We start from the raw sequence: 15,400 nt of genomic DNA, 5'->3' as shown, positions 1-15,400 counted from the left end.
GGGGGGGCTCCGAAAATCGCGCAAATCCCGTCCGGGTTCAGAAGCTGGCTCCAACCCACCAGCTTCCGAGTTTCCCAGGGACCCATCTGTGTGCGCACGGGCGACCCGAAAACAGAAGTCCCGTCGGCAACTAAAGCTGGTGAGATGACAGTTGAAGAGCCAAATGTACCTTGTTGAGGTACTTAAGGCACTTTACCTGTGACAGATAAAGGGATTAGAATGATTTTTAACTTACCTGGGTGGCTTGCCCACCGCTTCTGATTCACGCCTGGTGAAACCAGAAGTGAAGGGCCGGATCAGGGAGCAAGAAACTAAATAAATTAAATAAAAAACCATGCAATTAAGTGAAAACACTAAATGCACCTACCTTTGAAACCTGCTCCGATGTCTCCCGCTCCGACGTCCCCCGCCTTCCCCCGATGTCCCCCCCGATCGTCCCTTCTGCCCACCCCGATCTTCCCCTCTCCCCGATCTTCCCCTCTTCCCCCCCACACTGATTTTCCCCTCTTCCCCCCCCCCCACTGATTTTCCCCTCTTCCCCCCCCCACTGATTTTCCCCTCTTTCCCCCCCCCCACTGATTTTCCCCTCTTTCCCCCCCCCCACTGATTTTCCCCTCTTCCCCCCCCCACTGATTTTCCCCTCTTCCCCCCCCTCACTGATTTTCCCCTCTTCCCCCCCCCCACTGATTTTCCCCTCTTCCCCCCCCCCACTGATTTTCCCCTCTTCCCCCCCCCACTGATTTTCCCCTCTTCCCCCCCCCACTGATTTTCCCCTCTTCCCCCCCCCACTGATTTCCCCCTCTCCCCCCCCCCACTGATTTTCCCCTCTCCCCCCCCCACTACCACTGATTTTCCCCTCTCCCCCCCCCACTACCACTGATTTTCCCCTCTCCCCCCCCCCACTACCACTGATTTTCCCCTCTCCCCCCCCACCACCACTGATTTTCCCCTCTCCCCCCCCACCACCACTGATTTTCCCCTCTCCCCCCCCACCACCACTGATTTTCCCCTCTCCCCCCCCACCACCACTGATTTTCCCCTCTCCCCCCCCCCACCACTGATTTTCCCCTCTCCCCCCCCCCACCACCACTGATTTTCCCCTCTCCCCCCCACCACCACTGATTTTCCCCTCTCCCCCCCCACCACCACTGATTTTCCCCTCTCCCCACCACCACCACTGATTTTCCCCTCTCCCCCCCCCCCCCCCCGCCACCACTGATTTTCCCCTCTCCCCCCCCCCCCCCCCACCACCACTGATTTTCCCCTCTTCCCCCCCCCCCCCACCACCACTGATTTTCCCCTCTCCCCCCCCACCACCACTGATTTTCCCCTCTTCCCCCCCCCCCCCCACCACCACTGATTTTCCCCTCTCCCCTCCCACCCCGGCCAGTCTTCCAGTCCAGTGCTGGATGACGTCTGGCTCTCTCTTTTTCCTGCCCCCCCCTCACGTTGCAGCTCCTGATGGCAGCCAACTGTCAATCAGACTAGCTGCCGGGCGCGAAACCCGTAAAGGACGTTAATCACTATCAATCAATCAACGTGCGATCGCGTCGGAAACGGTAAGTTTGGTTCATGCGGGTTTGCCATGCGCCCACTCGTGCCCCTCGCCGCCCCCCCCCCCCCCCATCCCGCCTCCCCGTTAATATCGGGGCCAAAACCTCTGGACTTGTCCAGATTCTGAAGACTGGAAGTTTAATTGGAGCACAAGACAAAAATAGATCTGAGCAGTAGAAGAAAATAATTTGACCCCTTAGCGATATTCAAGTATGTCATCGGTTTGGTTTTAACTAATCATTAGACTAAAGAGGCCATTAAATGGCTAGCAAAGCAAACAGAAGTTGAAAGAAATCAAATTAAAACTATTCAATCAGATGGAATGCTGCAGGCAAAACTATGCAGCATGTCATATTCTGCTATTGTGAACATTATGGAGTCCATAGTGGTATCTGGTGTGTTACAACTGGCATCACAACCAGTCTAGAAAGAAAATACTGTAATATCTGTGCTCCTGGGTCAGGAGGTTAAGGTTCATCTGGAAGACACCAGGCTAGGACTGAATAGTGGAGATGGATGAATATTCTGGAGTTCTGCTTAATAGACTTTTGAGATCAGGGAATATTTATGCACAAGTTTCACCACAGGCAATGGACTGTAATCCATGATAACGCTGAATGTACATGGTTTGTGCAGAAGATGGACTTGATGGGCCAAATAGTCAGCTCATTCCAGGCTTTCTTATATAAACCTTGTTACTGAGGGAAGAACCATCATTTATCTATATTGAAGTGTCTACGGTCTCAATGAGCAAGCTGACTGACCCATGGGATAAAGATAAACAACAAAGCGTGTGGCAGGACTGATGTCATTCATTTTCTCCAAAGGAGGTTTGAAGCAAGTGTGCATTTGGTACTACAATGCCCAGTTCAGCTCAGAACGCCAGAGATCATGAGCCCAAGTCCTCCACAGAAAAGAGTTGCTGGCCCCAACACCCCTGCGGACTGGCGTTTTGAGCCTAACACCATTGCGATACCAAACGGCTATGTAGAAATTAGTGTGCTGAGCAGACTGATTACAGAATCTATCTTTTCTGCCAACTAGTCCCAGCCAAATTACATCATATTGGGAAAGTATCATGTCACTATGCACTTGGCTGTTCCCAAATTGCATAGGTGCAGTAAAAATACATATAATAGAAAGTTTTGTATAAAAAGGGTGAATTTGGCTCCTGACAGGTTGGAGTAAAAGGACTACAGATTCACATCTCAAGGTTGATACAAAAGAAAGACTGATCACTGTGGAAACCTGCATAACTGAGCCACATCAAGGACTGTGGATGAAGGGAGTAATCCCTGATCCTTTGAAGAATCCTACTGTTGGCAAGCAACCGCTCCAAAAGGTGTGATCTCAATCAAGGGGACTTTAAAAATGACCATGTGGAGAAAGCCATCGCTTTGTGCCTTGCTGCTTCTTCCAGATCACATCCTTCACCACTGCCTGATCCTGAGAAGAGAACTCATGCTATGAAACTACCCGTGGGCATTGCAACATTTACAAGGCCTCAACAAACCTCAAAGCCTGAGCCAATCCTAAGTATACGCAAAACTTTCTTTTAAGGGGTTAGTATAACATCGGCCTTTTTCTCTAGTCAGAAGGTTTTCCTTTTTTATTTGTTATAGCACTTCGAAGTCGTGTATGAACTGTAGATTTTTTTTAACTCTAGGTCCATATTTGTCTGGTTATATAATAAATGATTCTTTTCTCCTGTAATCATGGTTTATCCTAGTAAGAAACTCCAGGCATAAGGAGCCCATTAAATTAAAAATAAAATTTAAATCGCATGGAGATAAGGCATTTCCCCAAATTAAAGCATAAAATCATATTGTGCTTTTTATCCCTACTCAGGGGCACGCATACTTTGCTTTGCCTCATGCAGAAAGCAAATGTCCTTCTCCAACACACACTCCACATCTGCAAGGGTTCAAGTGCTCTTTTATCCCAAGTACTGCTCAGTGGAAAATCCTCTCTCTGTGGGATCTTCCCAAAAGTCGGCCCAGAAGGTATAAGGAGGTCAACACTTGCTTTTCTGCAAACAACCCTCCAATTTGTACTGCAATATCTAGAGAAGACCCTATGAAGGAACCAGCATCCCATATTTGACCAGACACGGGTCAACATGCCATGTTTGAATTTATAAAAATTCACGATGGGGAAAGATTTCTGCAGTTTCCGTTGATAGTAAAACTGTAAATCCTTGTATAAAGCACGTACTTACAATTTCGTTATCAATTGCAAAAAAGGTGTCAGCACACTCGCCTCTGAATCAAAAGGTTATGGGTTCAAGTCCCACTCCAGAGACTTAAGCATATAATCTAAGCTGACACTACAGTGCAGTATTGAAGGAGTGCTGCACTGTTGGAGTTGCTATCCTTCGGATGAGATGTTAAACCGAGGCCCCATCTGCCCTCTCAGGTGGGCGTAAAAGATCCCATGACAATTAGTACGGGAGATTTCCCCCCCCCCCCCCCCCCCGTGTCCTAGCTAACATTTATCCCTCAACCAACATCAGTAAAAAGATTATCTGATCATTATCTCACTGCTGTTCGTGGGACCTTGCTGTGTGCAGACTGGCTGCCACATTACCTACATTACAACAGTGACTACACTTCAAAAGTATTTCACTGGTTGTAAAGCGCTGTGGGATGTCCTGAGGCGCTATATAAAGATGCCATACAAATGCAAGTCTTTCTTTAAACTGTGGAAATCTTCCCCTTATTAGGAGGGAGGAACAAGGTCCCTTGAAATTCAGAGTTTTTAGCCACCCCTCTGATGCTCTGGCTCTTTGTAGCAGTACAACAGTGTAAGTGGAATGTATGTATGTAAATAGGATTTATTCCAGCCATTCATCAGAACATAATTATGCAATATGCCACAAAATAAAAAAAAATTGCTGTGATGCTAAAAATCTCCAGAATCAGCTTTAATAGTGACATAAACACATCAGTGAGAACATCTACACTCTCTATTGTTAAAACACAGCTTTATTACCAGATGAATTAAGCATGACTGTACCTGCAGAAGAAACTTCTCTGAAGCTATACTGTGTCTTCCTAGCACATTAGGTGAAGCAGGATTAGCATATTCAAACTGTGGATTGTAGGTGAACTCAGACTTGAAGAATTTGACCTTTTCCTTCTCCACGTTTGACGGTTTGACAGCAGTCAAGATGCAAAGCTTGCGAGTGGAGCCTTCGCTGTCTTTCCCTTGTCCAACTGGCAACTTGGACCTCTGCAGACTTGAGAAATAAAGCCTTTTTATCTTACCTTTTGGCCTTTGGGACAGACCAATCTCACTTCCTACCACAGATATGCTGAGCGGGAATTTCGTACCGCTGCCAACCAAGCTGCCCACGAGCAATGGAGTATGCCCGCTTCCAAGACACCACTCCCCATCAACCAGTGGCAAAGAGGCACTGGGGGTTCGGCGTTCCTTGTACCGCATCACAGCTGATGGCTTGGCAGACTTCCGGTGCTTTTTGTGATGACTGGAGGATAAACGTTTCTTCTCTCCCTTTGAAGGCAACAGGACATTGTAGCCATTGCTTCCAGTGAATATTTCCTTCAAAATGCTGACGGAGACTTGCTGGAGATCGGCTTGGCTCACGTTTTTTTCAGCAGGATTCAACAGAACTGATTTCTTGGCCAGCTCCAACTCTGGCCACCGAAGCATTTCTGCAAGGATTGGACAACAGAAAGGTTCAAATTAACTTCACATGGATTTTGCCTCCTTTGCAGATAACTTCATAACATACAAGCTCCCTCCAACAAGCAAGATATAAACATCTCAATGATGAACTGGCAGGAGTGTAACTGAAAAAAGATAAAGCGGGCCATTGCCATGCCCCCCCCCCTTCAATGGCAATGGCATAGAAAAATAAATTCAAAATATCTAAAGGTCTAAATGTGTTTGAAACTACTGCTTTCCCAAGAGAGATTGCTAATATATTTAATGAAGCAATAGGCTAAACAGTCCTAGTGCTTTCAGCACTGAGATATTTGCAGAATTAATGTGTTCTACATCTACCCACCTCCCCTTCAATCACAAGTAACAAAATACACCAAGCTAGCATGGCTGAGTGGAAGTGGGAACCATCGCCTCTGCTTGCTAATCTACAGTGTTTCCCAGTTTGGCAACGCCTCAATTTTAAAATTCTCATCCTTGTGTTCAATTCCCTCCATAGCCATGTCCCTCCCTACCTCTGTAACCTCTTCCAGCCCTACAACCCTCTGTGATCTCTGTGTTCCTCCAATTCCGTTCTCTTGCGCATCCCTGATTGCTCCACCATTGGCGGCCGTGCCTTCAGCTGTCGAGGCCCTTAGCTCTGGAATTCCTTCCCTCTCCACCTCTCTCTCCTACTTTGTCACTCTTTAAAACCTAGTTTTTTGACAGAGCCTTTGATCACTGTCCTAATATCTCTTTATGTGGCTCAGTGTAAAATTTTGTGTGATAATGCCCCTGTGAAACACCTTAGGACGTTTCTACTATGTTAAAAGGCAATATATAAATGCAAGTTGTCGTTGAACTATTTTTGTTACATGGAGTTACATCAAAACTACAGCACAGAAACAGGCCTTTCGGCCCAATTGGTCTATGCCAGTGTTTATGCTCCACACCAGCCTCCTCCCTCCCTAATTTATCTAATCCCATCAGCATACCCTTCTATTCCTTTTTCCCTCGTGTTTATCTAGTTTCCCCTTATATATATTCATGCTATTTGCCTCAACTACTCCTTGTGGTAATACATTCCACATTCTTACCACTCTTTGGATAAAGAAGTTTCTACTCAATTCCCTATTGGATTTATTAGCAACTTTTATATTTATGACCTCTAGTTTTGGACTCCCCCACAAGTGGAAACATTTTCTCTACGTCTACCCTATCAAACCCTTTCATTATCTTAAAGACCACAATCAGGTCACCCCTCAGCCTTCTCTTTTCTAGAGAGAAGAGCCCCAGCCTGTTCAGCCTTTCCTGATAAGGATATCCTCTCAGTTCTGGTATCATCCTTGTGAATCTTTTTTGCACCCTCTCTAATGCATCTATATCCTTTCTATAATATGGAGACCAGAACTGTGCACGGTATAGAATCATAGAAGTTTACAACATGGAAACAGGCCCTTCGGCCCAACATGTCCATGTCGCCCAGTTTATACCACTAAGCTAGTCCCAATTGCCTGCACTTGGCCCATATCCCTCCATACCCATCTTACCCATGTAACTGTCCAAATGCTTTTTAAAAGACAAAATTGTACCCGCCTCTACTACTGCCTCTGGCAGCTTGTTCCAGACACTCACCACCCTTTGAGTGAAAAAATTGCCCCTCTGGACTCTTTTGTATCTCTCCCCTCTCACCTTAAATCTATGCCCCCTCGTTATAGACTCCCCTACCTTTGGGAAAAGATTTTGACTATCTACCTTATCTATGCCCCTCATTATTTTATAGACTTCTATAAGATCACCCCTAAACCTCCTACTCCCCAGGGAAAGAAGTCTCAGTCTATCCAACCTCTCCCTATAAGTCAAACCATCAAGTCCCGGAAGCATCCTAGTAAATCTTTTCTGCACTCTTTCTAGTTTAATAATATCCTTTCTATAATAGGGTTACCAGAACTGTACACAGTATTCAAAGTGTGGCCTAACTAATGTCTTGTACAACTTCAACAAGACATCCCAACTCCTGTATTCAATGTTCTGACCAATGAAACCAAGCATGCTGAATGCCTTCTTCACCACCCTATCCACCTGTGACTCCACTTTCAAGGAGCTATGAACCTGTACTCCTAGATCTCTTTGTTCTATAACTCTCCCCAACGCCCTACCATTAACGGAGTAGGTCCTGGCCCGATTCGATCTACCAAAATGCATCACCTCACATTTATCTAAATTTACTCCAAGTAAAGTACTCCAAGTGTGATCTAACCAAGGTTCTATGTTTAACATAACTTCTCTGCTTTTCATTTCTATCCCTCTAGAAATGAACTCCAGTGCTTGATTTGCCTTTTTTATGGCCTTATTAATCTATATTGCTACTTTTAGTGATGTGTATCTGTACCCCTCAATTCCTTGGCATCTCTATCCAAAATAGACTCTGATTATCCTAGTAAAATGTGGCCCCCTTATTCTTCCTACCAAAATGCACTACCTCACACTCATCTATATTGAAATTCATTTGCCAATTACACGCCCACTCTTCAAGTTTATTAATGTCTTCTTGCATTTTGTCGCATTCTTTTTTATTAACTACACCACCCCCCCCAACTTGGTGTCGTCCGCAAATTTTGAAATTGTAATCCCGATTCCCGAAACCATATCGTTAATGTAAATTGTGAACAACAGTGGTCCCAGCACCGATCCCTGTGGAAAACCACTTCCCATCTTTTGCCAGTCTGAGTAGCTACCCGTAACCTCTACTCTCTGTTTTCTGTTTTGTAGCCAACTTGCTATCCATTCTGCTACCTGTCCCCTGACTCCACATACTCTGACCTTAGTCGTGAATCTACAATGCCGTAACTTATCGAAGGCCTTTTGAAAATCCAAATATATTAAATCTACTGCATTAACCTGGTCTATTCTTTTGGTTACTTCTTCAAAGAATTCAATAAGGTTGCTCAAGCATGACTTTCCCTTCTGAAATCCGAGCTGACTTTTCTTCATTATATTTTCAGTTTCTAGGTGTTTGTCTATTATATCTTTGAGTAAAGATTCCATTATCTTTCCTACCACCGACGTTAAGTTAACTGGTCTATAGTTCCCTGGACTTGTTCTATCTCCCTTTTTAAATACGGGAATAACATTAGCTGTCTGTCAGTCCTCTGACACTATTCCCGTTTCTAATGAATTTTTTTATGGGTATGTGTATGTGTATGTAATATGTGCTATTTCCTCCTTAGCTTCTTTTAATATTCGCGGATGCAATCTATCCGGACCAGCAGTTTTATCCTCTCTAAGTTTGATTAGTTTATCAATTACCGCCCCCCCCCTTTCTATCTTAAATGTTTTAAAGACTTTTTTGATCTCTTCTTCCAATATCCTGCCCATCTTGTTAGTCTCCCTGGTAAATAGTGAAGCAAAGTAACTATTCAATATTTCTGCCATTTCGCTGTCATTACCTGTGAGTTTATCTTGTGCATCCTTTAGTGGCCCTATCCCTATTCTGATTTTTCTTTTGTGATGTGTGTGTCTGTAGTATACTTTATTTCTTTTTATATGCCTTGATAATTTAATTTCATAGTTCCTCGTTGCTTTCCTAATTGTTTTTTTTTTACTTCTTTCCTAGCCTCTTCATATTTCCTTTTGTCATCCTCTCTTTAACTGTCTATATACTCAGTGTATGCCTTTTTCTTTAGTTTCAATTTTACCCTTATCTCTTTATTCATCCATGGTCTTTCATTATTGGCCAGTTTGTTCTTGCTTTTTAAGAGGAATATATTTCTCCTGAACTCTCTTGATCACCATTTTAAATATTTTCCACTGCTGTTCTATCTCTTTGTCTATCAAAGTTTTTTTCCAGTTTACCTTCCCTAGTTCATGTCTCATCCCCTCAAAATTAGCTTTTTTTCCCAATCTATTACGTTGATCTTTGTCTTATTTATGTCTTTCTCAATCATTATTTTAAACTTTAATATATTATGGTCGCTATTGCCTAGATGCTCCCCATTGCTTACTTCTCTTATCTGTTCTGGTTCATTTCCCATTACTAGAACCAGCAGTGGTCCCTATTTGTTGGGCTTCTCAGATACTGGGTAAGAAAGGAGTCCTGTACACACTGTAAAAACTCCATTCCCTTTTCCCCTTTCCCTACCTCTTGCCACTTTATTTGGGGGTTGTTGAAATCTCCCATGATTATTATTCGATGATTTTTACTCATTTCATAGATTTGTCCACATATTTCATCCTCCACTTCCCTTCCACTATTAGGTGGTCTGTAGAATATACCTATTAACGTGATCGATCCCTTCTTATCCTTTGCCTCAATCCATATGGATTCTGTTTCTATCTTAATGTTACTTATGACCCTTTTTTCTATTTCCATTATGTTGTCTCTATTTAGTACAGCTACACCCCCCCCCAACCCCATCTACTTCCTTCCGTATCCTTTCTAAATATTATATCCTGTAATATTTTACTGCCGGTCCTGTTCCTTATGTAACCATGTTTCAGTTATCCCTATCGCATCTGGCCCCTCGCTATTAATTATTGTCTCCACTTTCCCCATTTTGTTTCATATGCTGTGCACAATGCTGTACAGGCAACTTAATTTGTTTTTAGTAATTGTTCCCCTCACTTTATTGTTAACAGTCGTTTTGTACTTATGTTCTATAGCTTTAATTATTCCCTTGCCATTTATGTTACCCTTATTCCTTATCTTTTTGTAGTGGCTGTCCTCAAAGTTGTGTGATAATCAACAGGAGAACCAACTGAGAAAAAAAATGATAATTGAGGAAGGAATTTCAAATGAAATTTTCACCTCTTCTTGTTGAGCTTCACCTTTCAAATGGTCTGTGATTTAGACCTGATTCCTTGGTCATTGGCCACTGGGAAATGGATGACAACCATCTTGGGCTTGTGCATTGTCACAGGCATCAACTTACATAGGGTTAGGGGTTAGGAGGAGCAGCTGCTCCCCAGTTTTAATACTGGGGATACAATACAACCTCAATCACTGGGTAGTTGCTGGCTGCCAGCCCCTCAGTTCAGAGGCAGATGCAGCACTGCAGAGCGGACTCTTCAGGGAGTCAGGTATCAGCGACAATGCACGTGCTCAAGAATGCAACAAATGCCTACAATAAATATTCAAGAACTAGATTAAATGATCTTCTGGTTAAAGTTAGCTGGCTGTTTCTGGGTCATTTCTCAGCCACACCTTGTAGGCGACGAGAAGGAAATGCAGCAAAAAAACAGAAAGAGAATGAAGTCCCCCCCCACCTGCTGTTGCTGAGTGCGTAAACCCATCAGCTAGTGAGATACTGAGCCACATAGGCCAGAGGCTTGTGCTGGGTTAGCTGATCTCAGCTGGAGTGGGGGTTGAGGCGAGCAAAGAAAATACCAGCCTTGGTTCCCACTCCTGACTACTAGTGACCCTTGCTGAAAAGGGCAGGTGTATGTCAGGTGGGGGCACGATTGGATGTAGCTGTGATACCCCCATGGTAGAATAGCTTGCTAACTCACACCATCTAGACTCACACAGGAAGGGCCACTTAGGTGAGATACAGAAGGCCTTTCAGCACCCTTGGAATCATACCCCAGCACCTAAGTGGGAGGGGGGGGGGGTTGAAATTTAGACAAATCTGAAATAGAAAGAAAACTGGGAGTGTTTAAATTAAGGAATATTCAGATAAAAACATCAAAACTGGAAAAGTACAAATAATTAAAAGATAGACGCAACTGGTAGAACAGGTATTGTGAAGAGATTCATGAAGTGCCCTTTTCAAATGTACAGCAGAAATAAGATACATTAAGCAGGGGCAGTGGTAATCTTAGTCATCAGTGAGGAACAGACTATATATAAGACACACCGTAAACTATCTTACCAATTCACTAAATAATTAAATTGCAGACTTATTGAGGTCAACACACGGTTTCTCTCGTCATACTTCTGTGATCATTTCAGTTAAAAATTACACCACTCTAGACACACAAAACTCTTTGTATTCATACACTTGAAGGAAGCACTGAGGGTAGCGAGGGCACAGAATATACTCTGGGTGGGGGACTTCAATGTCCATCACCAAGAGTGGCTCAGTAGCACCACTACTGACCAAGCAGGCAGAGTCCTGAAGGACATAGCTGCCAGACTGGGCCTACAGCAGGTGGTGAGCGAACCAACACGAGGGAAAAACCTACATGACCTCGTCCTTACCAATCTACCTGTCGCAGATGCATCTGTCAATGACAGTATTGGTAGGAATGACCACTGCACAGTCCTTGTGGAGATGAAGTCCCGTCTTCCCACTGAGGACACCATCCAACGTGTTGTGTGGCACTACCTCCGTGCTAGATAGGATAGATTCAGAACAGATCTAGCAGCTCAAAACTAGGCATCCATGAGGCGCTGTGGGCCATCAGCAGCAGCAGAATTGTATTCCAGCACAATCTGTAACCTCATGGCCCGGCATATTCCTCTCGCTACCATTACCAACAAGCCAGGGGTTCAACCCTGGTTCAATGAGAAATGTAGAAGAAAATGCCAGAATCAGCACCAGGCATACCTAAAAATGAGGTACCAACCTGGTGAAGATACAACACAGGACTAACTGCATGCTAAACAGCAGAAGCAAAATGCTATAGGCAGAGCTAAGCGATTCCACAACCAATGGATCAGATCAAAGCTCTGCAGTCCTGCCACGTCCAGTCGTGAATGGTGGTGGACAATTAAACAACTAACGGGAGAAGGAGGCTCTGTAAACATCCTCATCCTCAATAATGGCGGAGTCCAGCATTTGAGTGCAAAAAACAAGGCTGAAGCATTTGCAACCATCTTCAGCCAGAAGTGCCAAGTAGATGATCCATCGCGGCCTCCTCCCAATATCCCCGCCATCACAGAAGCCAGTCTTCAGCCAATTCGATTCACTCAACGTGATATCAAGAAACGGCTGAGTGCACTGGATACAACAAAGGCGTTGGACTCCGACAACATCCCGGCTGTAGTGCTGAAGATTTGTGCTCCAGAACTAGCCAAACTGTTCCAGTACAGCTACAACACTGGCATCTACCAATGCGGGAAAATTACCCAGGTATGTCCTGTCCACAAAAAGCAGGACAAATCTAATTCGGCCAATTACTGCCCCATCAGTCTACTCTCAATCATCAGCAAAGTGATGAAAGATGTCGTCAACAGTGCGATCAAGCGACACTTACTCACCAATAACCTGCTCACCGATGCTCAGTTTGGGTTCCGCCAGGACCACTCAGCTACAGACCTCATTACAGTCTTGGTCCAAACATGGACAAAAGAGCTGAATTCCAGAGGTGAGGTGAGACATCAAGGCAGCATTAGACCGAGTGTGGCACCAAGGAGCCCTAGTAAATTTGACGTCAATGGGAATCAGGGGGAACTCTCCAGTGGCTGGAGTCACACCTAGCACAAAGGAAGATGGTAGTGGTTGTTGGAGGCTAATCATCTCAGCCCCAGGACATTGCTGCAGGAGTTCCTCAGGGCAGTGTCCTAGGCCCAACCATCTTCAGCTGCTTCATCAATGACCTTCCCTCCATCATAAGGTCAGAAATGGGGATGTTCGCTGATGACTGCACAGTGTCCAGTTCCATTCGCAACCCCTCAGATAATGAAGGAGTCCATGCCCGCATGCAGCAAGACCTGGACAACATCCCAGCTTGGGGTGATAAGTGGCAAGTAACATTCACGCCAGACAAGTGCCAGGCAAATCCCCACCATCAACATCCTGGGGGTCACCACTGACCAGAAACTTAACTGGACCAGCAACATAAATACTGTGGCTACAAGAGCAGGTCAGAGGCTGGGTATTCTACGGCGAGTGACTCACTTCCTGCCTCCCCAAAGCCTTTCCACCATCTACAAGGCACACGTCAGGAGTTTGATGGAATACCCTCCACTTGCCTGGATGAGGGCAGCTCCAACAACACTCAAGAAGCTCGACTCTATCCAGGACAAAGCAGCCCGCTTGATTGGCACCCCATCCACCACCCTAAACATTCACTCCCTTCACCACCAGCGCATCGTGGTTGCAGTGTGTTCCATCTACAGGATGCACTGCAGCAACTCGCCAAGGCTTCTAGAACAGCACCTCCCAAAGGCTTCTTCAATAGCACCTCCCAAACCCACGACCTCTACCACCTAGAAGGACAAGGGCAGCAGGCACATTGGAACAACACCACCTGCACATTCCCCTCCAAGTCACATACCATCCTGACTTGGAAATATATCGCCGTTCCTTCATCGTCGCTGGGTCAAAATCCTGGAACTCCCTACCGAAAAACACTGTGGCAGAACCTTCACCACACGGACTGCAGCAGTTCAAGAAGGCGGCTCACTACCACCTTCCTAAGGGCAATTAGGGATGGCCAATAAATGCTGGCCTTGCCATCCACGTCCACATCCACTGAACGAATAAAAAAAAAACTTGCTTTGTTCTCGCGAGTCCAGCACATCTTAAGCCCAGCTCCCGGTTGCTTCCATTACTCTTCAATCAACTATCTAATTTCCTTTTAAAAAAATATGTTCTACTTCAACAACAGTTTCTAATCAGTCATGACCCTTCATAATCAGCAAGACCTCTATTTCCCCCTTAACCTTGCCAGCTCTGATTGAAAAAAAACCTAGCTTTTTTATGACTGTGGCTCCTCATCTTTGGTACCCTAATTTGCACTACACCTTTTGCATTACTTTTATATTCTTCTTATAATGTGTTTCCCAAAAGTGTACATAATACATCCAACTAAGGTCTTATACAAGTTCAACATTTACTTCCTTGCTCTTGCGGTCTATGCCTCTACACACAACCCCAAGGAATTAATATGCCTTTTTATGGCCTTATCTATTTATGTTGCCATCTTTAATTATCTATCTACAAACTAATGTTCCTCTACTCCACTTAAATTCTTACATTTAATTCTATTTTCTTTTCCTATTCTTACTTGCAAAATGATTACTTCCCAGTTTTCTACATTGAACTGCATCTGCCATCTATCTGCCCACGTTGCCAGCCTATCATTGCCTTCTTGCACTCTTTCCCAATCGGACAGCTTCTCTAAAAAAATACAATGAGCTATACATACCAGCTGAAGGAACTGACCTGAACCTCAACCATTATAAATCATAGAATCACAGAATCTTACAGCACAGAAAGAGACCATTCAGCCCTTCGTGCCTGTGCCAGCTCTTTGAACTGTCCAATTTAGTCCCGCACCCCAGCTTTTTCCCTTTAACCCTGCAAATTAGTCCTCTTCGATTGCATGTCCAATTGCCTTTTGAAAATCTATAGAATCTGCTTCCACAACTCTTACAGGTAGTGTGTTCCAGATCTTAACAACACTGTCTGAAAAAAATTCTCTTCATTTCCCCTCTAGTTCTTTTGCCAATTATTTTAAATCTATGACCTTTAGTTACCAACCCACTTGCCAGAGGAAACAATTTCTTCCTACTTGCTCAATCAAACCTCATAATTTTGAATACCTCAATTAGGTCTCCTCTTAACCTTCTCTGCTGTAAGAACAATCCCAGCTTCTCCAATCTCTCCACATAACTAAAGTCCCTCATCCCTGGTGTCATCCTGGAAAACCTCCTCTGTGCCCTCTCCAAGGCCTTGACATACTTCTTAAAATGTGGTGCCCAGAATTGTACACAATACTCCAGCTAAGGCCTAACCGAGTGATTTGTAAAGGTTAGGGAGACTTCCTTGTTTTTGTATTCAATGCCCCTATTTACAAAGCCAAGTATCCCATGAGCTTTCTTAGCCACCTTATAAACTTGCCTTGCCACCTTCAAAGATTTGTGAAAATGCACCCCAGGTCCCTCTGCTCTTGCATCCTCCTCAAATTAGTACCATTTAGATTATACTGCCTCTCCATGTTGTTCCTCCCAAAGTGCATCACTTCACACTTATCTGCATTAAATTGCATCTGCCATCTGTCTGCCCATTTCACCAACCTATCTAAGTCCTCCTGAATCTGCTACTATCTCCCTCACTATTTACTACGTTGCCAAGTTTTGTATCATCCACAAACTTCAAAATTGTACTCCATATACCCAAATCCAGGTCATTTATATATAAACAAGAAAAGTAAGGATCCTAATACCAACTCCTGGGGGATCACAGTGCACACTTCTCGCCAGTCAGAAAAACATCTGTTCACCACTACTCTGCCT

General features: G+C 44.5%; 1 protein-coding gene across 2 annotated transcripts in view; it reads right to left on the bottom strand.

The window, feature by feature from the left end:
* matcap2 (microtubule associated tyrosine carboxypeptidase 2) overlaps nucleotides 1-15,400 on the bottom strand; it is a 50,682-nt gene that overhangs the window by 33,768 nt on the left and 1,514 nt on the right. For both annotated transcript variants that reach the window (XM_068001354.1, XM_068001363.1), the window contains exon 2: nucleotides 4,570-5,228. In XM_068001354.1, the coding sequence (XP_067857455.1) occupies nucleotides 4,570-5,228 (659 nt within the window). The remainder of the gene's footprint in view (nucleotides 1-4,569; nucleotides 5,229-15,400) is intronic.

This window comes from Heptranchias perlo, chromosome 2 (assembly GCF_035084215.1).
Source record: "Heptranchias perlo isolate sHepPer1 chromosome 2, sHepPer1.hap1, whole genome shotgun sequence".
Classification (NCBI taxonomy): domain Eukaryota; kingdom Metazoa; phylum Chordata; class Chondrichthyes; order Hexanchiformes; family Hexanchidae; genus Heptranchias; species Heptranchias perlo.
Note: the sequence above shows the minus strand (reverse complement) of the source record. Positions and strands in the feature narration are given on the sequence as shown.